Source organism: Telmatherina bonti (assembly GCF_933228915.1).
Source record: "Telmatherina bonti genome assembly, chromosome: 6".
Lineage (NCBI taxonomy): Eukaryota > Metazoa > Chordata > Actinopteri > Atheriniformes > Telmatherinidae > Telmatherina > Telmatherina bonti.
Window position 1 is genome coordinate 19436671 of NC_136624.1, and position 23929 is coordinate 19460599.

The following is a 23929-nucleotide window of genomic DNA, read 5'->3' on the forward strand; positions in this document are numbered from 1 at the left end:
AAAATTAAATCTTAGAAGTTTCTCTTTGGTTTAATTTATTCTCTATTTGTTGTTTTGGCTGACTTTGCTTCTTTGTGTCCATTGTTCTCTTTCTCCCCAGGCAGTTCAGTGCTTTCTCAGAGAGGAGATCTCAGTTTCGCCCCAACAGTCTGGACAAATGCAGAAAGGAATTTATCAAAAAGACTTTGGTGAGTTCTCAGCTTTTTCCTTTTTTTTTCGTCTGTGACATGTTTATTCTCTTTCACTGTCTGATTGAAAGTTTGATGGTCTCCAGATCCTGCTCGCCAGACAGGCAGTCAGGGCCAGGCGGAGGATCACCAGAAAGACGGCCAAACAGCGGTTGGCTGAAAGCAGAAAACTGTTGAAGAAGCTCCGCCTACTGGCTGCAGAGGTCAGATGTCATACAGAGGGTACATGAGTGCAGGCCACAACAATAAACTGCATGTAATTTGACAGACATATTGCTATTTTTTTTTTCTCTCAAATCCACTTCTCTGCAGCCCCAGAGTACCATTCCAGATGTTTTCCTATGGTTGCTTAGTGGAAGCAAGCGACTGGCATATGTCAGGATTCCTGCCCACTCCGTCCTGTTCTCACTGGTGGAGGAGCAGAAGGGACGAGATTGTGGCCGGCTCACAACACTGTACATGAAGGTTACCTTTCAATATCTAAATTAAATATCTACAATTAAATAATTGTGTTTAATGCTTGAAGTTTTGGGGATAAATGACAACAAAGCGAACCAAACAACAGAACAGAACAGAACAGAACCAGAACCAGAACCAGAACCAGAACCAGAACCAGAACCAGAACCAGAACCAGAACCAGAACCAGAACCAGAACCAGAACCAGAACCAGAACCAGAACCAGAAGGTGCCATGCCTGCACACAACCAGGGGGATCTCCCAGCCCAAGCCTGGAAGACACGCTGAGCTCAGGCTTGGTGAAACTATTAAAAGGTGGCAGAGCGCACCGGGCCCAGGTGTGGCTAATGCCACTGATTAGGACGGCACCTGCAAACACTCAACAGAAAGTCAAAACAGTGGTGGAGCCGTCACACTCTAAAACCCTTATTGATGCTGTTTAAAGTGATTGATAATTGGTGTTCCCTGAAATCCTTAGCAACGCATACCTTCTGACCTAATCATCATATAGGCCAATTTATTTCTGTTATGTCCATATCTATAGGAAGTTACAGAATTTGCTGACATTAATTAACTTATCTGATGTCTACCAGTCGGGTTTCCACAACACACAACACTATGACTGCTCTAGTGCAGGTCTTAAATAATAACTGCTTGAGCGCAGATAGCAGCAACATTTCAGTCTTCGCACAACTGAATCTCAAGACTGCATTTGACATAGTTCACCGTAACATCTTACTAGAGTGGCTGAAATACTAGGTTGAACTTTTTGGCACAGAAATTCATTGGTTTCAGACCTATTTAAAAGACAGGACGACTATAAGTAACTGGAAATCTGAGTGAACTAAAATGATTTATGGAGTTCCCCGAGGCTTCATTTTAAGGCAACGGGTGTTCAACACATTGCTCCCAGTCACTCTACTTATAAAACCCCCAAAAAATGTTACCATTATTATGCTGATGGCCAAGGGCGTAGCCATCATTTTAGAAGTGAGGGGGACAAATTGCTTAGATCTATAGAATGATTTATCATCCTCCGCTATTCAATCAATCAATCAAAACCTTATTCATGGAGCACTTTCACATACCACGAGGTGACCAAAGTGTTGTACAGGTAAAATAAAATAAATCAACATTAATAGCATAAAAATAAAAACATTTGAAAGACAATAAAATAGTTCAAAGACAAAATAAGACAGAAAAGACCTAGTGGTCCTGCTTTCTGGAGTTAAAAGTCAATGTAAAAAGATGAGTTTTTAACTATAAACATCACAGGACCAGGGAACCAACTTTAGTTCTTTAAAATGATAAACTATCAAACTCTAAAACCAAAATCTAAAATCTAAAGCTGCTAAACTGGTTGAGTTGACAGAGAATGACCCTGGAGCGTCTACAGGGTGAGTAGTCAGATGAATATGTGCCAGATGACGACACTGAAAACAAAAAGTTCTGTAAAACACCGTTCCTGTTTAAATATATCAGCGCTAAAATGACATGGAAGTGACACTGCAACAGGCTAATAAAGCCACGTGATTTAATATAAAGGAAAAAGTGACGAGTGAAAGTGACACAATAAACATGTCAACATTAAGATGCTGCTATTTTATCATTTATTTTTATCACCAATGATGACAGCACAGATGTGTAAAATTATTCAGTTAAACAGAATACCATGAGCAATGCCTGGTGCCTGATACAGTAGTCAGATTATATTTGCAAATAAATGAATTATAAACAAATATTGTCTTGTAAATGACAGATAAACTACATCTGTTTATCTGTCAGATGTAAAAAGGAAATACTCCTTTTTGAAGGAAATCAAAGAGTACGGGGGGGGGGGGGGGGGGGGGGGGGGGGGGGCTATACCTAAATAAATTAAAAATGAATTAACTAAACATACGGTAGTAAAAGTGAAATTGTTGTAGAATTTAATCCCAAAATCCTTTTGATGCGATCAATATTTCTTCGCAGTCAGTTATAACACAGACTTTCTAAAGCAGGACTTTAGTTATAATTTCTTCTGGTGTGAAGACTATCCATGTCCATCCCTGCTGCTGGTCTCTGGACCACTGTTTCCACCCTCATCTTGCTCCTTCTGTTGGATAAAATATGTGCAAAACAACAGTAGGAACAACTTCTGTGCAGAAATGAAGAAGGAATGGGTTTATTCCTGGGAGGTAAATTAGCAAAAATTCAAGCAAGGATATTGTTTCTTTAGAACAATGTTACTTCCATAGAAGTAAAAAGTACTCATCCAACTTATTACCTGAGAAAGAATAAAAATTATCTAGAAAAAATAAACTACTGAAATCCTGTGTAGTCCGACATCTGATTTTATTCATCAAATAACATTCTAACTGTCATCTTTATAATCCACATGGTGCCATAAACAATACAGAACATCTGTTTCAGCTCAACAGCGTCGACATTCAGCAGCATGAATCATCTGACGCGTTTTTTTGGTCTCTTAGCTGGTTTGGTGAACATGTTAGAAGATGGGAATAATGCCAAAGACAGACTCCCCTGTTACCACAAGGCGTTTGTTATTAGCCGCAGTAGCTTCGCCTGAAGCTAAATTATAGTAGTTATATTAAACCAGTTGTGAGGTCAGTCTTTTCTCACCTAAAGAACATATCGAGAATTAAAGAACTGATGCCTCAGCAAAATTTAAAAAAACAAACAAACATAAAAAACTTGTCCATTCATTTATCCTTGGTAGATAAGCCCACTGTAACACTCCTCATACAGGTCTCTCAGACACAGGAATTAGTCCAGAACACTGCTGCTTAATTCCTCACGAAGATCAAGAAAGTGGACAATTTATGCCTCAGATCTTTACAGACTTCCTGTCTGTCAAACAACTGGCATGAAAATCCTGTTAGTTTACAAACCACTGAATGGTTTAGGACCAAATTACATTCATGATCTCTTGGTTTTGTAGTCACCCAACCAATCCCTCAGGTCATCAGGGTTAATGTACTTTCTGTTCCCAAAGTCAGAACTAAACGGGAAGAGGTAACTTTCAGTTTTTATGCTCTTCACATGTGGAACAAACTCCCAGAAAACTGCAGCTCTGCTGACACTGTCAGCTGTCTTAAATCAAAGTTAAAAACTTTACTATTTGTTGCTTTCTATCAAAACAACAGTTAACGCCTCACACTTTAACTTTTCTGTCATGTGTTTCATGAATTTTTTCTAATTAATTTTAGATTTTTATTTTTATTTCTTTTTTTTTTTTCTTTTATTTTATTCTTCTAGTCCCCAGGATGTTCAGCCAATGAGGTGTTTGCAAAATTGGAAGTCTACCTGTGGCTTGGTCCTGTCAAGTACAGTAAGGAGGCCATTAACAGCCTGCCAGAGGAGTTTATGCCTAAATACAAGGAAGAGGAGGAGGAGGAGCAAAGGAGGGTAGTCTCTGTGGATGAGAAGATGAAGATTCCTCTTAGTCTTTCCTGTCAAGGTAAGTCATCTGGCCTATCCAAGTGGAGGGCGTTCATTGTAGAATTTACGCAGTCAAGTCAGGTGAAGATAGATCTGTCTGTATCTCTCTGCAGACAGCAGGTACTTCCAGCTTCGATGTCACCTGTACCAGGGGCGTGGCCTGTTGGCTGCCGATGATGATGGTCTATCGGATCCTTTTGCAAGGGTGGTCTTCTCTACACAGTGTCAGGTCACCCGGGTAGGTATAGCCATCTAATGGATTTATTGTTCAATTAAAATTTTACAACATTAACTTCGGTTGACAGTAAATTTACATCATAATGTATCACACTTATTTCACTGTATTCTTTCAGTTTTTCTCAGACTGTCATTATTACTTTTCTGTAGCCCAGAGAAGACATCATAAAACCTATTTACTCCTACCAATATGAATAAACTGACTTGTATTTGTTTATTTAGGTGTTGTCAGACACCCTCTCCCCCTCCTGGTGTGAGTGTTTGTTGTTTGACAGAGTTCTGTTGGAAGGAACACAAGAGCAACTCCAAGAAGACCCACCACTCATCATCATCAACATCTACGATCATGACACTATGGTAACCTTGTGACACTCTTTTACTTCTTCCTATTCACTTTCTATCTATTCATGTGTTGTCTTGTCCCTATTCGGAGTCGGGTAGCAGGGGTACCTGCTTAAGCAGAGAAGGTTAGATTTCTCTCTCCCTGGCAATATTTGCCAGCTTGTCAGGGGCCTCCCGAGTCAAGAAATATAGTCTCTCCATCATCTCTGTTGTCTTCCCCAAGGTCTCCGCCTTGTAGAATGTACCAAAAACAACTCAGCAGGGAGGGGTCAAGGAGGCATCCTTACAGCTACTTGTATATGTAATCTAATTCTTTCGGTCACTACCTGTAACTTGTCACTATAGGTAAGGGTTGGAATCTAGATCGACCAACCGAGAGCTTTCCCATTTGGTTCAGCTCCTTCTTTATTTCAACAGACAATGCAGTCTGCAGATACCACACTTATCTGTCTATCGATATTCCGCTCCATCCTTCCTTCACATCTGAACAAGTCACTGAGATACACTTGGGGCAGGACCTTATTCCTGACTGGGAAAGGACATTCCACACTTTTCCAGTTAAGGATCATGGTGTTGGATTTGGAGGTGCTTCAAATTTTGCTGCAAGTCACTCCAGTGAAAATGGAGATCACGGCCCAAAGCTAATAGCACCACATCATCTGCAAAATATTCCCGACACCCCGGCTGTGCTTAGAAATTCTATCCAAGTAATGAGCAAAATATGTGAAAAAGGGTAGCTTTGGCCGAGTCCCACCCTAACTGGAAATAACATTGCTTCATCCTGCTCTGTCCTTTTCAGACACTATAATAATTGCTACTTTTTTAACCAGTTGATTAAATTGTGTTATTTTGTTTGAAATAAAGTAATATCTATCTATCTATCTATCTATCTATCTATCTATCTATCTATCTATCTATCTATCTATCTATCTATCTATCTATCTATCTATCTATCTATCTATCTATCTATCTATCTATCTATCTATCTATCTATCTATCTATCTATCTATGACTAATAAGATGATCATCAAACTGATCATCTGACTGTACTGGTACCAAGTATACACATGAACACTCATATGCTTGAACATGATGTTAATTAAGGACAATATGAGATGAGCACATAAATCCATCAATGAAACACCACTCAAATTCGGATGGGGGGGCGCTCCTCCCAGTCACATTCCTCCAGGTCTCACTTTACTGCCCATGTTAGCACCAAAGTCCCCAAACGGAGCAAAGGAGTCAAAGGAGGATTCAACCATGAGTCCTTTTTTATTTATTTTATTTAAATTTTTTATATTTATGTTTTATTCAAACCACGAGTCTAAATGAACAACAACTTCACACCATACTATCTGGTTATTAATTTAAAAAATGCAAGTTGTGAGAAAAAAGAATAGCGAATTCACACTCCAGAGTTGTATTTTGATAAATTTAGGTAAAGAAGTGCTATAAATGAAAGACTGAAAACATAATCTGCAGGTTAAGTTGATTTTTTCTTAAACTCTGACTAAATATCATTCAAATAAATGGGAGAAGGAAGATGAAAAACATTTATGAACCATGTAACAGTCCACTGTGTGCGTGTGTGTGTGTGTGTTTCTAGGGAAGTCCAAAGCTTCTGGGTCGAGCTTTTGCCGAGGCAGAGTTTAAAACCGTGGAGCATCTTTATGAAAAGCCCCGTCTGCGTTTCTATGACATCAGTAGAGGAAGGGCTCCTGCTGGGGAGCTGCTGGCTGCCTTTGAGCTCATTGAACTCGACTACTCTGGATTTGGAGAGGTGACATCTGTCAATCAATCAATAATAAGAAGCAGTGTTTGTACTTTTGATTTAGTTTCTGGTAAATAAGTTGAGGTCATCACGGAAGCAGGTTTGAGAGAACAATTGCTGTCATTCTTACCTTTTCTATAATCTTGTGACGTTGCTGCCAGTCTCTATTGTTTAGATCTGAGTGGAGGCTGAATAAAATTAGGTGGTGACATATAGCACAAACAGAGAGATGTGCAATGATTTATTTTTGTACACTGAATACACTTATTAATTTAGCTGCAAACTACTGCCATTTTAGAAGCAGGTAGCTGGTTGTATGGAGATAATCAGGATTTTAGCAACAGAAAAGAAACTTGCTATAAGTTACTTTCCACAGTAATCTCTGCAATGGAAGACATATTTACAAGGAATAAAAGCTGTTTGGATAGAAAGAAGAGTAGAAAGAGAAAACAGAAGAAAGCAAATAATAATTTAACTTCCTTCGATAGATTTTTATGATATGCATCGTTGTGTAAACACTATTTTTGTAGGCCCTACTGGTATCTCAGCTGAAATAATTTATAGTTTAACCCAAAGCTTTGAATAATCTAGGTGAATTTTTGGCTTGTTTATTATAAAGAAAATTAAAAACAACAGAACAAACAAGCAAAATACTTAAATATGAAATATGCTTTACATTAAATCCACACAAGCCACAATCCAACACTTCCTCTGAACATTTATGCCAAAATAAAAACAAATATTTTCAGTATTCTGTCTCTATATCTGGCTTCTATGTCTGGCTCTATGTCTATTTAGACAAAATACTAAATGAGAGCACACATGAAATAATCCAACATAAGTCTTTGAAAATATAATCTCCTCTCTGCAGCCATGTCTCCCCATCACTGTAGACCCTCAGGAATTGACGTATCTGGAAGAGCAGAGATGTTACATCATCCCAGAGGGAGTCCGACCTGTTCTTAAAACCTTCAGGATTGAGGTACCACTTACTCTGACAAACACTCTGTTGCCATTTTGCTGGTGTGTTTTGGGGATTCGTGTCTCAGTGACAGCTCCTGTGTCTCATAAAGAATGTCCATGTGACAACTTCACGGGTTTCTCTGCCATTTTGGGGGTACCTGATTATTGTACACTTCTGCACTTTCAGGTTTCTCACTAGTAAACCGTGTTAAAAACATGTCTAAAACACACTGAAAAGAAACATTCTTACTGTGATAAACTTAAAAGTCACATGACATGTCATTACAATACAGAAACACAAGTTATTAAAAACTTAAATCATTATAATCTGCAGAACAATGAGTGAAGCTCTGATTTAGATACAGTCACTTTCCAATTGGATTGAATGGGAAAGTGTGTTAAATGTTCTTGTAGCCATTTTACAAATGGATAGCATAAAACCCGCAAGTGCAGAGTGTCAGTTGCAACTACACCATCACAGTCATCATGTTAATTGTATTAATTTATGTTAATTAAACATTTATTGATCTGATACTTTCATTCTGAAATTAAACAAATTGTCTGTTCTTCTGTGTGGATCTATTTCTGATAGATTAATATATCCTGTGTGTTTTAGAAGGAAAAGTCATGTCTAAACCAAGATGAATTAATTATACATTTCGCCTCAGCAAAGGGAGGAGTAAAAATATGAAAGCAGTGATAACTACAACAGTACTCGGAGAGCATAGAGCTCATTAAAAAAAAAAATTCCTGTGCCCACAATACCTTCCAGAGCCTTCCCAAAATTAAATGATATCTAAACTGGACCAAGACCTGCTCTAAAAAAAATTGTCAGAAGTTTTTGCATGATATCACTAACAAACTGACAAACAGATAAAAGTAGGGAAACACACAATCTCCTTGGCTTAGGTAAATATTTGAAAGTATGAGTTGTTATTACAAGAACTTAAAACATACAAACAACTTTACTGAATCAGAAGGCTGATTTACTCTCAAAGGTCTGAAAAGACTGAACACTCCTTAATGCTGTGACTGAATGTCTGACAGAACAGCACTGGGACTCATAATCAGAAAACAGCATACATCATTATCTGCTAGAGGAAAGTGATGTTCTCATCTTTATGTGGGATTGTCATCAGATCAGTGCTGCTGCATTTAAAATCAAGTACCTAATGCTTCTTTAGCTAGTAACTCTTTCTACATGAATTATCAGATATACCACCTCTCATGTACTTCTCACCCACTTTATTGAGCTGAGATTTAAATGCAGCCATCTTTACTTCTGCACACAAAAAGCCCAAATTGACCTTAAACATCCAAGCTGGTTGGAATCCAATGTATTCATTGGACTGCACCAAGACAGAAACAGAGGATAAAAATCTGCTGGTTAATTTCCTTTTTGTGCACTTTTCATGATGCTGCGGCTGCAGCTGAGTACATAAATGATGAGCTGAATTACACATCAGATATTTGAAATCAGAAGGAGATTAAAAAGACGAGAGCTGCTGCTGAATCTATGTAATCAGACTGCGGGTTCCTCTGAAATGGCAAATTGCTCACAACATTTTGTACTTTGATAATGTCTATACTGTGTATTGCTTGTGTCTTCAGGTGCTGTTCTGGGGTCTGCGGGAGCTGAAGAGGGTGCAATTGTTTGAGGTGGAGCGCCCCATGGTGAGGGTGGAGTGTGCAGGGCGACATCTGGAGTCTGAAGAGATCCAAAGCTACAAGACCAACCCGAACTTCAAAGAGGTGGTCCGCTACATTGATGTGGTCAGTTTCTGTCATTAGTTACTGAGATGTCGTTTAGATGCATTTAGAATGCAAACTTGTACCATCTGCATATGGACCAGAGACAAAGCTAACAACCTCTGAAATGTTTTTATTTTGTCTACATTTGATTTAATCAGGAGCTGCCAGAGCAGTCCTACCTGCATCCTCCTCTAACAGTTTTTGTGGTGGAGCATCGGGCGTTCGGACACCTTGCTCTGGTCGGGTCCCATGTGGTCCAGAACCTCATGGACTATGATCTTGAAAGGGAAGCACATGAGGAAGAGGAGGAGCCAAAACTCAAAGGTATCAGAAATGTTTAACTTAATGAAGCCTCGACCCCCTTGGTTACTGTTTGCACGGCAGTTTCAGTAACGCAAAAGTACCCACGTGTTGGGATAATACGGATATTGGCATATTACAACTCAATTCTAGACGTTTAGTGGCCTTGACTGGGGAAACTGGTCTTTGCCAAAGACAAACTGCTGAGATACATCAACTTGTCTGCTATACTGATTATTGCAAGAGAGCTTCTGAAGACTGTTGGGACAGTTGTTTTGCTGAAACAGGAATATATATTAGGAGTTTATAAATTTTGCACCTGAATATTTTTTTTTAAAATAAATGTTCAAATTTATGGTGAAAACAAGTTTGAAACTTTAACAGGAAGTAATTATCTAACAACAGACAATGACAGAGGCTCAAGGAGGGTGTGAATAAATTAAAGGCTGGAAAAAATCTTGTCAAAGGGAGAAACAAAACTCTAAAGGCCTAGAAAGTAATAAAATTTAGTTTAATGTACATCCGTGCTCCTATAAGTAGATCTATGTGTGAGAAAAATCAAATATTAGCAATTTTAGCCAATATGAGTGAAACAGTTGTCATTACTTTAATACTTGTGAAATACTATAAATTAGACATATATAATATTATCATATGAATGAAAATGATCCCCAACGCACAATTTCAAGTGTTACACCAATGCAATATTTATATGAAAAATCCAATTATAAATTTAGTCAAACTATAGCTAAATAATTGTACACAATGTAGATTTTATAGTTAAAGTAAAAAGAGAAATTAAATACTAAAACAATGTACAGTATGATGTAGTGAAATAAAGCCAAGATAAATACCCTGGTTGGCATACACATATAATTCAGCATCTCATTTTACATTTCCCGGTGTTATAATCTTTCTCTGATGCAACATTTTTTGTTGTCACATGTTACTGCAACAACGCAGACAGTTTCTGAGTCTGGAGAAGTGATACAAACTGACTGAACATTGATAATCTTTTATGGATCTAATAGGTAAATGTGGGGAAACTACAGTTTTCTCCTGCATCCATGTGTTTAGTTAAGTGCAAGGAGCTACAGTAAATGTTATTTATCTGAGCTGATTAATATCAGCAAGTAAAAAGTGATTGAGTGAAAAGATGTTTTACACAACAGACAAATCAAAAAGGCAGATCTTGCTACATAGAGAGCATCCAAGGTGTGGGATGAATTGTACAATCCCAGTCAGGAGGGAGTATGGTTGTTGCCTGTTGTCTGGCAAACCTGGATAAAACAGGTCATTTAGCCGCCTATAAGACATGTCACATTAACACTCTGAGGAAGGCTACAGAAGTAGTCGAAACATGTCAAGCTGTCTGACCTAAAAAAAACAAAACAAAAGAGAAACTTGTTAGCTTGAGTAGACAGTATGAATCTGATCCAGCTGAGTTAAGTTCCAAAAAAAAAAAATTACACATTCATGACTTTATCCACTGAGTTATTTAAAAGTCTTTTCTACATCACTGCACCATCAAACAGTTGAGTCTGACTCTGCTCTGGTTTTGTAATGGGCCGTTTCTCTGGGATTCACAGCTGTTTCCTCTCCTGAAGCTTTTTATAACCACACTTTTCATGTGTCTCTCCAGCAAGGAAGAAGTCAGTGAAGATTAACCCTCTGACATCAGTGAAGAACATGGGACTCAGTGGCCTGACAGTCACACAGTCAAAAATTCCCATCAACCCCATGAGGATGGTAAATGTCAGCATCATAATTTCATTTCATGAACATACCATAAAACCATAAACCGATGCAGACACTAATCAACATGATTTAATGCATTTAGGTGCCCCTGAAGAAGCTAAAAAAGAGAGGGGATGAGCTGGAGGAGGAAGCACCTGAGAAGGAAGAGTTGGATTGGTGGTCTAAGTACTACGCTTCACTAGAGGAGCTGGAGAAGCAGGTGAGATGTAGGCTTAATTGTGACTTAGTTGCAAAGTTCTGTTTTAATCCAAGATGAAATGAATAACTATAATGATTTGGATGTTTTTGTGTGCAGCAGGAGGAGGAGATGGAAGAGCATGCAGAGACAGGTACTGTCTAGCTTCTGCTGCATGTTTATTTATAATTCTGTGTTTGATGTGAAAGAAATACAGTTTGTCTCAGTGAAAAAAAAAACCAATTGAACTATTCATTTTGTGTCTGAATTCATTGGTCAGGGTTGTGTCCATGCAGATAACTGAGGGAGTGTTTGTAAAGAAAAGCACTACTTTACCCAAAGTGTAGGGTGCTAAATGGAGTGATGATAATACTCTTAGATTCCAGCGTGAAAGATCAAATATTTAGAAGCTTTGGTTTATGCAAAAGGGCAATGCAGATGATAACACTGAGCTGGAAACAGAATATTTAAGAAATTATTCTGCAGTATTATGCAACTCAGATATGAAATGAAATTACACGTAAACTTTGGATGTGGGCACTTCATCAGAAAGTGATAGGAGGAATAGAATGATGAAACAAATCATGTGAATATTTTAGTGGTTTTTATGGTGTTGGTGGGAGCTTTTCCAGCATGGACACAGACTTTCAAAGGACATATAGTGCTTTGTAGTATGGGGTAAAATGCAGTTTTTGTGGATTTTGGGTTTGACTATCCAGAGAGGATGGAGATCAGTTTCAGTGAAGACAGCATCTTACTAACAAAAGTTGAGCAAGCAATAATATCAGGATTTACAACAACAACAACAACAACAACCGCAACAACAAAATGTAAAGCATCTCAGCTGGGTTGTATTGATCAGCTGCAATCTACTTTGTACAGATGGAGTAAATCTGACCATGGCAAACATTGAGGAGGAAGAGGAGGAAGAAGAAGTTATGGTAGTTGAGGTTGAGCCTCCCAAACGCAAGAAGATCGCTACACTGAAGGTACAAAATCACAGCACCATGACCCCAGACTTGAAGTGGGCCTCTATGAAATGTAATTAGTCGAATTCCGATTACAAATAAGTATTACATGATTAACCAACGTGTTATGATTGTTTATGAGTAACTTTGTGTACTGTCAAATATCAGCAAACAGATATAAAGTAACCTGAAGAAATGTGAAATAATTCTACACTTGCCTACATTACCAGCTAAAATCTCAATCATAACACCAGCACGACCTGCCGTTTTGTCCTATTCTAAACTGTGATGTTGGTACATTCAGTTTTGACCAGGCTACTACCTCTCAGTTTACATAGATCACCTGAAGCTTCTGTTTTCATTGAATGTCTCACAAATGCATATAGTCACAGATACAAAAATTACAGACCAGAAAAGTAATTGTACATATAAGTTCTATTATATTCTGCCAAAAAAAAACATTCTTCCCACTTTAAAATACCTACAAAGAGAGAAAACATTTGAATGATAAGAAGGCACCTAAACTCAGCATCTATTTGTAGCATGTGAGAAGCTGCAATGGCATGAAATGAGTCTTAAGACTCCACTTGCACATGCAAGTTGATCCATTGATCTGTGCACAAATTAAATCTGATCTAGAAATGTTTTGAAACAAAAACATTTGAAGGAAAAAAATCATTTAAATGTAAAGTAATATTGTTTATGCCATTTGTAATGAGGGTCCTGTGACATTTATTCAAGTTACTTTTATTTGTAGGTGAATTCATAATCAAAAATCAAGATTTTACTAAGAAGACATAAAGTTTTGAGGTTTTTCTCAGACTTAACTGTGTTGAACTGATTTAATTGGTGATAGTTTATAAGTTTATAAGAATGATGTGTGTATATGTAGTTATTTATTTACACTATTTAAACGAAAAAACTAAACAAACCAAAACTCAAACAAATCTTTTATTTAATAATGCATCACATTTCACTGTATTTAGAGCCAGTCATGAATCTGTTGGTCAGAGAAAAGTAAACTGATCAGCAGCTGTTGGTTTTAGGGAACATTAGTCTTATTGTTACCCTGTGTTTTTGTTTAGATATATAACGGTGATCTGGAATCAGAGTTCAGTCAGTTTCAGGACTGGCTGCAGACCTTCCCTCTTTATAAAGGCAGAGCAAGCACTGAGGAAGATGAGGAGAATGATGAAGAGAGGCTTATGGGAAAATACAAGGTAATGCTGATAGAGCTCTGTGTGTCGGTTTGTTTGTCTGAGATTTTGTGTTCATCGGTTCCTACTCTTCATCCTCAGGGCTCCTTCCTGATTTATCCAGTCAATCCAGAAGACCAAGAAGATACCCAGTGTCAGATTACCAATGGAATCCCCCAAAACTCACCGATCAAGGTGTTAATCCGAGTCTACATCATCAAGGTGCTTGTCTGCTTCTAGTTTCTTTCATCGGTAGATTTAACCTACAAAACCAAATATATAATATTTGATACATACAGTTTCTGAGAACTTTTGCTTCACTTTATGGTAGAAACTTTACCAAAAACCCTGGTGTACACAGTCTGATACTTGTGCCCTGCCGCTACATGATACCAAAAAGCAGAAGACTACACTTCAATAATTTTACCTTTCACACAGTAATGAATGGTAAAGATACATTTTTGTAAAAAAGCCAAAATAAAGACTTAAGATTTTTTTTAAAAAAATGACTTTTCTTCGAAGTTTTTCTTAGGTTGAGCTTTAAGGCTGTAAAGCAATTGGCACTTGACACAGACATTTATGATATTGACTTCAGCTGTATTATGTCAGACTTTTCTTTGTTTACTTGACAAAGTTTTTGTGTTCTGCAGCAGAAGTTTACAACTAGTGATCCTAGTTGTGCATGTTATTGTATTTGAGTATTATCACCAAGAAACATGTAAAACTCACTGGCGCCTCTATATCTGAAAAGACATCTACCACCCATGCAATATCTGTACCTGCTTATTCAGATGCAAGGTCAAGGGTGTCCTTAAAGCCAATGTTTGTAATATAATTATTTTAATACATACATAAGTTTTACAAATTGTGTGCACTTATCAGCTTTCACATAATGATTGTCAAATTAGATATAAATTTAAAATATTTATTTTGATTTCAGAGCATCTGAATCTTGGGGAACTTAGCTTGTAATTATTTCATGTAGTTGCATTTTTTATTATTCATTAAATACTTTCCTGTTAACTTATTTTTTTTAAAAATCTGCCTTGTATTTTACTGTATTTTTAAATCACTGTATTTTTCTTTTAATGTTGATTATTTTATCCAGAAATTACCCTACCTAATCAAAAAGTTTAAAAAATGTTGAAGGGTAAAATTATTTTTTTTACTAGCATAACTTGCATAGTTATGCAACTAATGAGGAACAATTTATGAGGTAGTGATTCATTAAGGATCACATAAGCTTCATAATCCCCTGAAATCAGAAAAAATAGGTAATGATTACTAAACCATTGCTTAATGTTCAGTTAGTCATGATTACAGTAAAGCTAAACAGACACTAATTGCTAATGAATAATCAAATAGGTAATTATTAATGATTCCTTTATGATGACTATCTTACTTCTTTTCCAGTGAGTTGTTCATATTAACCCTCATTAGCTAATTTATCTGATTTCACAGAAATGAATCAATAGTTTTTGATTTGTTCCTCATAGTTACTGAGTAACTTAGGAAATTGTGGGACCCTTACTGTGAAGTATTATCATTTAGCTCCTGAATATAAGTAAAGTTTTGTCCATACGTGTCCTGCAGGCTATTAATTTGGCTCCGGCAGACCCAAATGGTAAGGCCGACCCATACCTTGTGGTCAAGGTAGGAAACCAATGTCTGGACACCAAAGATCGCTATATCCCCAAACAACTCAACCCAACATTTGGAGAGTCAGTACTTTTCCACAAGTCAGTCCAGCTTCCTCGGTGTCCGCCATCTTTCTGACTGACTCTGTCTTTCAGGGTGTTTGAACTCACAGTGTCTTTCCCGCTGGAGACAGAGCTGGTCATCATGATCCTGGACCATGATCTTGTGGGATCTGATGATGTTATCGGCGAGACTCGGATTGACTTGGAGAACCGCTTCTATAGCCGCCACCGGGCATCCTGCAGCTTGTCCCTTTACTACGACATGTTCGTACCTCTGCTTGTCCTAGTTTCGGCACTATGAGTGCAATATTATGTTGGTACAAAATAAAAATGTTCGTACCGGATCTAAAGATAGTACTAACATACTAGTGTCAAAACCACTTATAATGTCACTGTTGTTTTGGTTCTAATATCAACAACATAATAGTACCAGTGCTTTTAGTACCAGTAATTAAAATCTTTAACACACTGGATCTGTGGAAAGTACTTGCACCAGTGCTTTGATGTAGCATTATCACATTTGTTTGATTATTCATTTATTTTATTCAATGAATAATCTTTTAGTGAGACAACACATCAGTGATACTAGATGTATGTACTGTATGTCCTTATCTCTGTGCACCGTTCTAAGTGTACTTGACTGTCTTTCTCTGTTTGCAGTGATGGCTACAATAAGTGGCGTGATGCAAAGAAGCCATCAGCGATTTTGGCTGAGCTGTGCAAGAAGAATTGCATCCCTTCTCCAGAGTACAGAACATCTGAAGTCAAAATACTCAACAAGATCTTCAAAATTCCTCCAGATGCAGTACCTGAAGGTAGGAGAGAATAAGCACACAGCAATGAAGGCAGAGAAAAATATGGGCATTCTGATATTAATAATGAACAAAGTAGAAGTGAACAGTTCTTAATCTTCCCTTTGCGATTTCTAAAAGCAATGCCATGTACTACAGCTAGTGTTGAGCGTAACACGTCTGCCATCCTGTGACAACCTGTTAAAGGTTAAGGGGAGTCACAGCTCCAATAAAAATGTTTTTGTTGTCAGGTCTGCTGAAGAAGAACCAGCGTTCTCCAGAGGAGGAGGCAGAGATGGAGGAGCATGCAGCTCTGAATGTGCTGCATCGATGGGGTGAAATGAGCGAGTTTCTCCCGGGAGCTGTTCCTCTGGTGCCGGAACATGTGGAAATGCGGTCACTGTTAAATCCGGACAATCCTGGACTTCCACAGGTAACAGCAACACAAGCAATACAGACAATTGCTGCTAGGAAGCTGCTGATGGGCACCAACAGTGTGTATTTGTGCATGTTGCAGGGTCATCTTCATATGTGGGTCGACATGTTTCCTGCTGATGTCCCAGCCCCGCCCTCTGTTGACATAAAGCCCCGCCTACCAGAACAGTACATCACATCAGAGTCAAATCTAGAATAAAAAAAAAAAAAAATTTTCTTTAAAATTAAAGTACTTTTTCTTGTTGTTTTATTTTAACAGGTACGAACTGCGCGTTATTATCTGGAATACCGATGACGTGTTTCTGGATGATGTGAACCCGTTCACAGGCGTTCCTTCCTCTGACATCTATGTTAAAGGGTTAGATTTATTCAAACTAGTCTTTACATGTCTATTTATATGACTTGAACAGACTGATTTCAACTCGGTCCACTCAATCATTGTCCAGACTTAATTTGAATCATAAACATTATCAAGTTCAGTGGTCATTTACCGAATCCTCTCTGTGAAGGCTCAGTGATGTGTTGTGCTTTCTGTGCAGCTGGATTAAAGGACTGGATGGAGACAAGCAGGAGACTGATGTCCACTTTAACTCTCTAACAGGAGAGGGAAACTTTAACTGGAGATTTGTTTTCCGCTTCGACTACCTTCCAACTGAGGTACAGACATGATGGTACCTGGACTTGCTGACATTCCCAGTAGCACTCTTATTTTATTTCAAGGTCTATGATTGTTTTCCAGTTTTGCTTTTATTCTGATGAAAGGATTAAAGGTTTAACCAAAAAAGGTCAAATAAATAAATAAATGAATACACAACAATGTCTATTGAATCTAAAGCACTTAATATATTAACTAAAAACAGTAACATTAGGTGCTCAACAATATTTGTTGTATACAAAAATACTCACCAAATATCATTTAATCAAAATATACCATAAATCTGCTGATCTTTACAGTGTGATAAAAACTAACTCATTGTGTTCAGAACACCATTTCACAATGAGAGCTTAATGTTTGTGTTTTGCAACTTTTGCTGTTAAAATGACAGGAAGCTATGAATGTAAAGAGAACATAAAAGTTTTGTATACATACAAACAACCTTCACAAAACTGTCAACACCAGACAGACCAATCTTTCTTCTTTCCTTTTTTAGTTGTTTTATCAGTTACAGTGTTGCAATGTGCATATTTACAAAAGCTGGATGCAAAAAGGCTGCCATTGTTGTGGGGAAATTTCTATCCATCTGAAATTGAACTCATTTCCTTACACTGAACAAAGTGCTTATATCAAACAGAATTATGGATCAAACACACCTAGTGTATGTGGAAATAAGACATTAGACTGAATCTGTGAATCAGAAATCCCTCCTCTTGTAGAAAGAAGTGGTGTATAAAAAGAAGGAATCCATCTTCTCTCTGGAGGAGTCTGAGTTTCGCCAGCCGGCTGTTCTGATGCTGCAGGTTTGGGACTATGACCGCATCGCAGCCAATGACTTTCTGGGTGAGACACACAAAGCCAGTACTTATTGAGGTACAGATACTGTAAATTCAGTAAAATGTTTAAATATTTGGCCAATTTCTTTCACTTGCCAAGAATGTGTTGTTTGCTTCAGTCAGGTTTGCACCTAAAAACCATTTAGAAATTTAGAAAATGCAAAACCTCACCATCACTTTATGTTTCCACTTGAGTTACTTATTGATACAAAATACATTATTTTGTGAGTTAAAACAATCTCAAGTATACCACCATTTGTGCTAAAATGTTTTCTTTTTTTCCCCTCTTCTTTCAGGCTCCATAGAGCTACATCTCAGTAGCATGGTGCGCCCAGCGAAGTCATCCAGCAAGTGTACAATTGAGATGGCAAAGGACCGGGCCAGCCCTCGAGTCTCCATCTTTCGGGCCAAGAAGACAAAGGGCTGGTGGCCGCTGATCCGTATGAAGACAGCAGAGGACTTTGAGAGGGAAGAGAAGGAGAAGGAGGAAGCCAAGAAGAAGGGAGGCAAGAAGAAAAAGAGCAAGAACAACAGGAGCAAATTGAGACAGGAGGACATCCAGTACACTGACAGCTCAGGCAACATATTTCTGTTGATGGTAAATAAGTACACAGTAAAATAAAATTTCAAGTACTTGTCTTAGAGTTTAACAAGATTCTAATAAAAAAAAAAGGATTTAAATAGACAGACACTACAAAAGCAAACTAAAAGTCAAACTACTCCAGAAACTTGTCAATAATACACTTGTGTATTATTCCAATATACAGTACATGGTAAATAATACTGCTATAAATTACCCCAAAAATGATACATATCATTATTATCCCTGCATGGGGAAAAAAAAATCAAGAAAAAATTTCCTTTTTGTTTTCTTTTTATTAAATATGATTTAATATGATTGAAAACAAAAGTAAAGGGTTTTCTCTCTTCAAAAGCTTGTCTTTCCAGCCCAAAAGACTGACCTTCATTTGTGTCTTGTAACTGGGCTTAAAGAAATTGTTTGAGAACACACACCTCAAATGCAAACACATACATGAATTTGTACATGTGAACAGTTGTGATACTAAATCTTTATATGAAGGGAAAAGTGGAGGCCGAGCTTCAGCTTGTGGCTTTGGAGCAGGCAGAGACAAACCCTGTGGGGCGTGGGCGCAAAGAGCCAGAGCCTCTGGACAAACCAAAGTAACTCACACACAAACACACACACACACACACACACACACACACACACACACACACACACACACAAAACTATATATATGTATATATATATATATATGTCTTAGAGGTGGGGAAATTATGGACATTTCTGTGTTAAACACACAAAGCGGCAGAAAGACATGTCTGCCTATGCCTGTCATTCTAAATGACATACTTGAAGAGCTTGTATATATTTTTTTTAAATAATCCTGTTAGCTAATACTACATTACATTTATATATGCTGGTCACCCAGCTCATTGCGTCTCCAGACCTTCTCTGTGATGTGAGGTGGACTGTATATGAATAATAAGTCATAGCACAGTGTTTTGTTTTTTTTTAGTTTTTTTTTAATGTTCCTAGAAAATAAAATAGTTTTAAGCATAGTTTTTGTTGTCATGACAAATGTTGTACTCAATCTAAAACATACAACAAACTCATAAAAACCTCTTTTCTCTCTTTAATGAGCTGATTTTACACTGAAAGTTTGCATATTTAAGTGTGGCGTGACTGAAATTATTAAGATGCAAACACATAACAGCTGTCTTTTTTTCTTTCCAGTCGTCCCACCACCAGCTTCAACTGGTTCGTCAATCCGTTAAAGACCTTTATCTTCCTAATTTGGAAGAACTACAAGAAGTATATCATAGCTCTGGTGATCCTCGCCATCCTCACACTCTTCCTTGTCCTCATCGTTTACACATTGCCACAACAAATCAGCTCCCTGATCGTCAACGGGTAAAGAAACCAGATGGGAAACTCTCTGTTACTGACTCTCTCAGGTTTCTGGTAAATGGTTCACTTTCATTTCTACTATGCAGCCTGATTCATATGGAGCTAAATATGTAACATTTCTAGTATACTATGCCTGACTGGACAACATTTCCCAGAATCCCCATCATTGTCAGCCCAGTTGGGAATAAGCAATGATGTACTTTTTGTATTGACTTCAAATAAGACAAATGATTATGATACATATTTACACTGTTTTACTGTAATACCTTCACTATGCAAAAGGGATCAATCTTCATCTTTCTTATGCTGAAATATAGCCATTAATAACTACTGTTTGATTATACTTCTGTTTTTATTTTAATTTTTTTTTTGTTTTAAATTAATTAAATGTGTATTCATATTTTTAGTTCAAAACACTAACTCAGAACAAATTCTTATTATTGTCTTTGCAAGTTTTTATATAACCATATAAATATGCTTTTTGCGAGTTGGGAAACAATTCATACATTCATAAAGTAGTGAACTGCAGGGAATAAAACTAGAGCTCGTCAGTTGTTTAGTAACTTCCCTTATCAAACTACACTTGGAGTGTCCTTATGTAACAGATTTTATTTTTCTTTATTTAATCTTTAATAACCACATATAAGTGTTTTTTTCTTTTCCCATGTCAAAAATCCAAAACTGATATTACTGCTAGCTGACGGTTGGAGGAAGTTCAAGAATAACTTATGCCATAAAACACACAAATACAATTTCACCTGGTTTTGATCGTTTTTATGTGACTGTAGACTCTGTTATCTACTAATTGATATTAAAAAAGAAATACACCAAGTTTTCAATACTTTGCTTCAACATAAGTGAGGAAGGTTGCCCTAGGGATGAACCAAAAAAAAAGTCATTTTAAAATTTGAAGATGGTAACTAAAGATGACTAAGGTAACCAAAAAACATTCAATCCCAAACTGGGGACTATTACAGAAAACTAACATAAGAGATTAATCTGGAATACTGTTGGTCATTCTGGCTCAACTCTTCTGTTAACCGGTTACACAAAAGCAGGCATAGGTTACCATGGAGATGTGTTTTGTGGAGCTAGCCTGCTCCAGAGCAGGCTAAATTGCAGGATCTGTTTTATTTAATTTCATCCCTTATTACAGCAGCAGTCACCACAAATAAAAACCAGCATTTTTATTTATTCCACTGTATGTTCTGCATGATCACATTCAACTAGAACCCCCAATCTGTATTACTTGTGATCATTAATTGCAATAATTTTAGATGTGTTTTAAGTGTTTTTGATGTCATAAGAAATTTATTTGGAATATATGAACTTTTGGGTAACATAAATGAAATTAATCATCACTCTTAATCACTCTAAATCATCATCTTACTCCTTTTTTAAAGACAACCAATAAGCAACAACAATTTTTGATTATGATGATTTCCTTGCAGTTTAGATTTTTTCCAGATATTTGAGCTATTTTTTTAAAAGAAGCTACCACACAATTTTGTTCAATTGGGCACTCCATTTAGTCACTAATGCTGCTGAGACTATAGTGACTGAATGGAGCGTTTATATTTCAGTGGGGTGCTTTTTATGAACTTGTGGGGAAGTTCAATGTGTTTGATATAAAACTATGAGAAGAATTAAATAAAAAGAGAGACTGCAGTCAGACTCTATCCTAATCTGTTGTCTTTGTACAAGGAAGTTACAAATGGTTTGTTTACTGTGCAGACATTTTCTCTGATTGTTTCCTCTGAGACTGTAATGTTGGGTTATTCAGAGGCAAATTTAGGCTCAATGTCTCAGATACAGGAAGGAAAATTATGTCAGAGGTAAGTGTGAGGCTGACTACTGAGGTGCAAAATGAAATATCTGAAATTTATTTTGTGATAACCACTACCTTCTTTCCCAGAAGACAAAAACTATGTGAACCTTAGATCTTTCTACTCTAGTGCCGCTGAGAGGTTTACGTTTATTGTTTTGAATGAAATGCCTCACAAACTGTAGCTTTGTGTTGTTTCTGTGCTGTGATATCTTAAAATCCTAAGTGATGCAGAAAATAAAAAAGAATCTTTCCAAAAGGTATAAAATGTAAAAATTTCAACAGCTTTTTCTAATGAGAATACTTTAATGGCACCATGGGAGCAAAGCTGGAGGACCAGAGCAATAGTTGCCAAGATCTACCACACCAGGCAGGATCACTGGTGCAGGGTGTGCAAAGAGAAACCTGAAACAATTCAGCACCTCACAGCAGAGTGTAAGGTACTGGCAGGACAATATTACATGAATTACCAAGACCTAGTAGCCAGAACAGTGTACAGCAGGAGTTGGCAACTCCGGTCCTCAAGTGCTGCAGTCCTGCAAATGTTAGGAGTCTCTCTGCTGCCTGGCACACACCTGGCACACATCAGAGCTAAATAGCAGACTTGTGCAGAGCTTGAGCATCAAATGCTGCACAAGTCTGCTAATTAGCCATTGATTTGAATCAGGTATGTTGCAGCAGGGAAACTCCTAACATTTATAGGAATGTGGCATTCCAGGACCGGAGTTGCCCACCCCAGAAACATCTGTGCAGAATGACTCAAGATAGATCACAATGACCAACACCTCACAAGGTGGTGGAGAATGAGACAGTCAAAATAACGTGCGACTTTCACATAGAAACTGATAAAACATTTAATGCCAACATTTGGATCATGGTTAAGCAGCAGAGAATTGCCACATCTTGAACGATGGCAACATCAGGAAAAAATGAACACAAGAAAATGGAAACATACCAAAAGTTTATGAAAGAGCAGGGGAAAGCCTAGAAACGGTCATGTTTGTGGTCAGTGGAGTGTAGTACTGGGGGCTGTGTCCCCCCACAATGGGGAAGTGGCTCCAACAGATACCTGGAGAAACAGCAGACATCTCTGCCAAGGAGCGCGCAGACCTGTAGGAACAGCTTTACAGAGCAGGAACCTCAAGCTCCCAGGCCCCTGGTGGGGGACCCGAGCTTGAGATTAAGTGCCTCCCACCCCACTCAGGGGGGATTTGGAGTTGGTGAGGGAATAGAATCTTTTCAAAATATAAATATTTAATATGATCATGAAAGCTGAAATGAAAGCGTTGTGTGTCAGTCCAAATTCAGACCTATAAAGAAACGTTGAGTTGTGGAAGAACAAATATCACGCCTGCATGTTTCAAACCTCTTTACACTGGGTATAAGAAGCTTTGTCAGAGCCAGTGTGATGGTGCGGGTGGTTCCAGTCTACCCAGTGTACCTCTGGGCTCGGTCAGCAGTGCGCGCCACCGCAGCAGAGGGCTCCACCGCTGCTCGCCGTGAACGCGCCTCTCCATGCGGTTTAATAAAGAATCAAAAGCAGCAAAAAGAAACGAGGTTGTGGTGAAAAGACATGAGACTGAAGCTTACAGGAAAGCAGAAACCGTTTCCATCATCTCATCTGAACCTGCTCCCGGTGTCCCGGTGTCCCGGTGGCTTCCGTTATCCGAGCAGCACCTCCGCTCTTTGTCAGCCGGTTGTTGGATTTTTATTTTTATTTTTTCTGAATGAAGACGCTCACCCAACTGAGGCTCGTTAGTTTTAATTAATCAGTGAGCTGTATTTTTTCTTTTAGGGAGGTTTTTGTGAAGTTTTTTTCTGCTGGGGTTTAATTTACTGCTGGATTAAATCAGCTTTTGTTCGGAGAAAAAAGGCGTTTAGATGCAGCAGTTCACTTCCACTGACGGAAGATTGACTGAGCAGCTCTTTAATTACAGCATCCTACATCTGTTTTCTCACTCATCTTTCTCTATGTTGATGTGGAGGAAAGGACACAACGTTGAAGGGATTATTTAACCTTTTATGGAGTATATTTAAATTATTATTATTATTATATATTTTTTTTATGCATCACACAAACTGGTGGCTCCGCTGGTGTCCTCGGTCTTTTGTGTGGAGCTGAACTGCTTGTCCCAGACTATATTTCACTGTCACGGATCCACCCCCGGTCCTGTCCACGGTGTACCGGGGTTGAGAGGAGCACC

General features: G+C 37.9%; 1 protein-coding gene across 1 annotated transcript in view; it reads left to right on the top strand.

Moving 5' to 3' along the window:
- fer1l4 (fer-1 like family member 4) overlaps positions 1-19907 on the top strand; it is a gene marked incomplete at both ends in the record, with an annotated part of 36807 nt that extends 16900 nt beyond the window's left edge. Inside the window, 27 exons of the mRNA XM_079242790.1 lie at positions 105-188; positions 275-391; positions 501-653; positions 3903-4104; positions 4199-4323; positions 4545-4679; positions 6274-6447; positions 7310-7420; positions 9013-9174; positions 9312-9477; positions 11096-11208; positions 11294-11410; positions 11507-11540; positions 12269-12375; positions 13440-13574; positions 13653-13772; positions 15144-15271; positions 15344-15514; positions 15911-16065; positions 16293-16474; positions 16559-16644; positions 16736-16834; positions 17016-17133; positions 17851-17974; positions 18264-18565; positions 19049-19149; positions 19727-19907. Coding sequence (XP_079098916.1) covers positions 105-188; positions 275-391; positions 501-653; positions 3903-4104; positions 4199-4323; positions 4545-4679; positions 6274-6447; positions 7310-7420; positions 9013-9174; positions 9312-9477; positions 11096-11208; positions 11294-11410; positions 11507-11540; positions 12269-12375; positions 13440-13574; positions 13653-13772; positions 15144-15271; positions 15344-15514; positions 15911-16065; positions 16293-16474; positions 16559-16644; positions 16736-16834; positions 17016-17133; positions 17851-17974; positions 18264-18565; positions 19049-19149; positions 19727-19907 — 3702 coding nt within the window. The remainder of the gene's footprint in view (positions 1-104; positions 189-274; positions 392-500; positions 654-3902; positions 4105-4198; positions 4324-4544; positions 4680-6273; positions 6448-7309; positions 7421-9012; positions 9175-9311; positions 9478-11095; positions 11209-11293; positions 11411-11506; positions 11541-12268; positions 12376-13439; positions 13575-13652; positions 13773-15143; positions 15272-15343; positions 15515-15910; positions 16066-16292; positions 16475-16558; positions 16645-16735; positions 16835-17015; positions 17134-17850; positions 17975-18263; positions 18566-19048; positions 19150-19726) is intronic.
- Positions 19908-23929: the final 4022 nt, after the last annotated feature.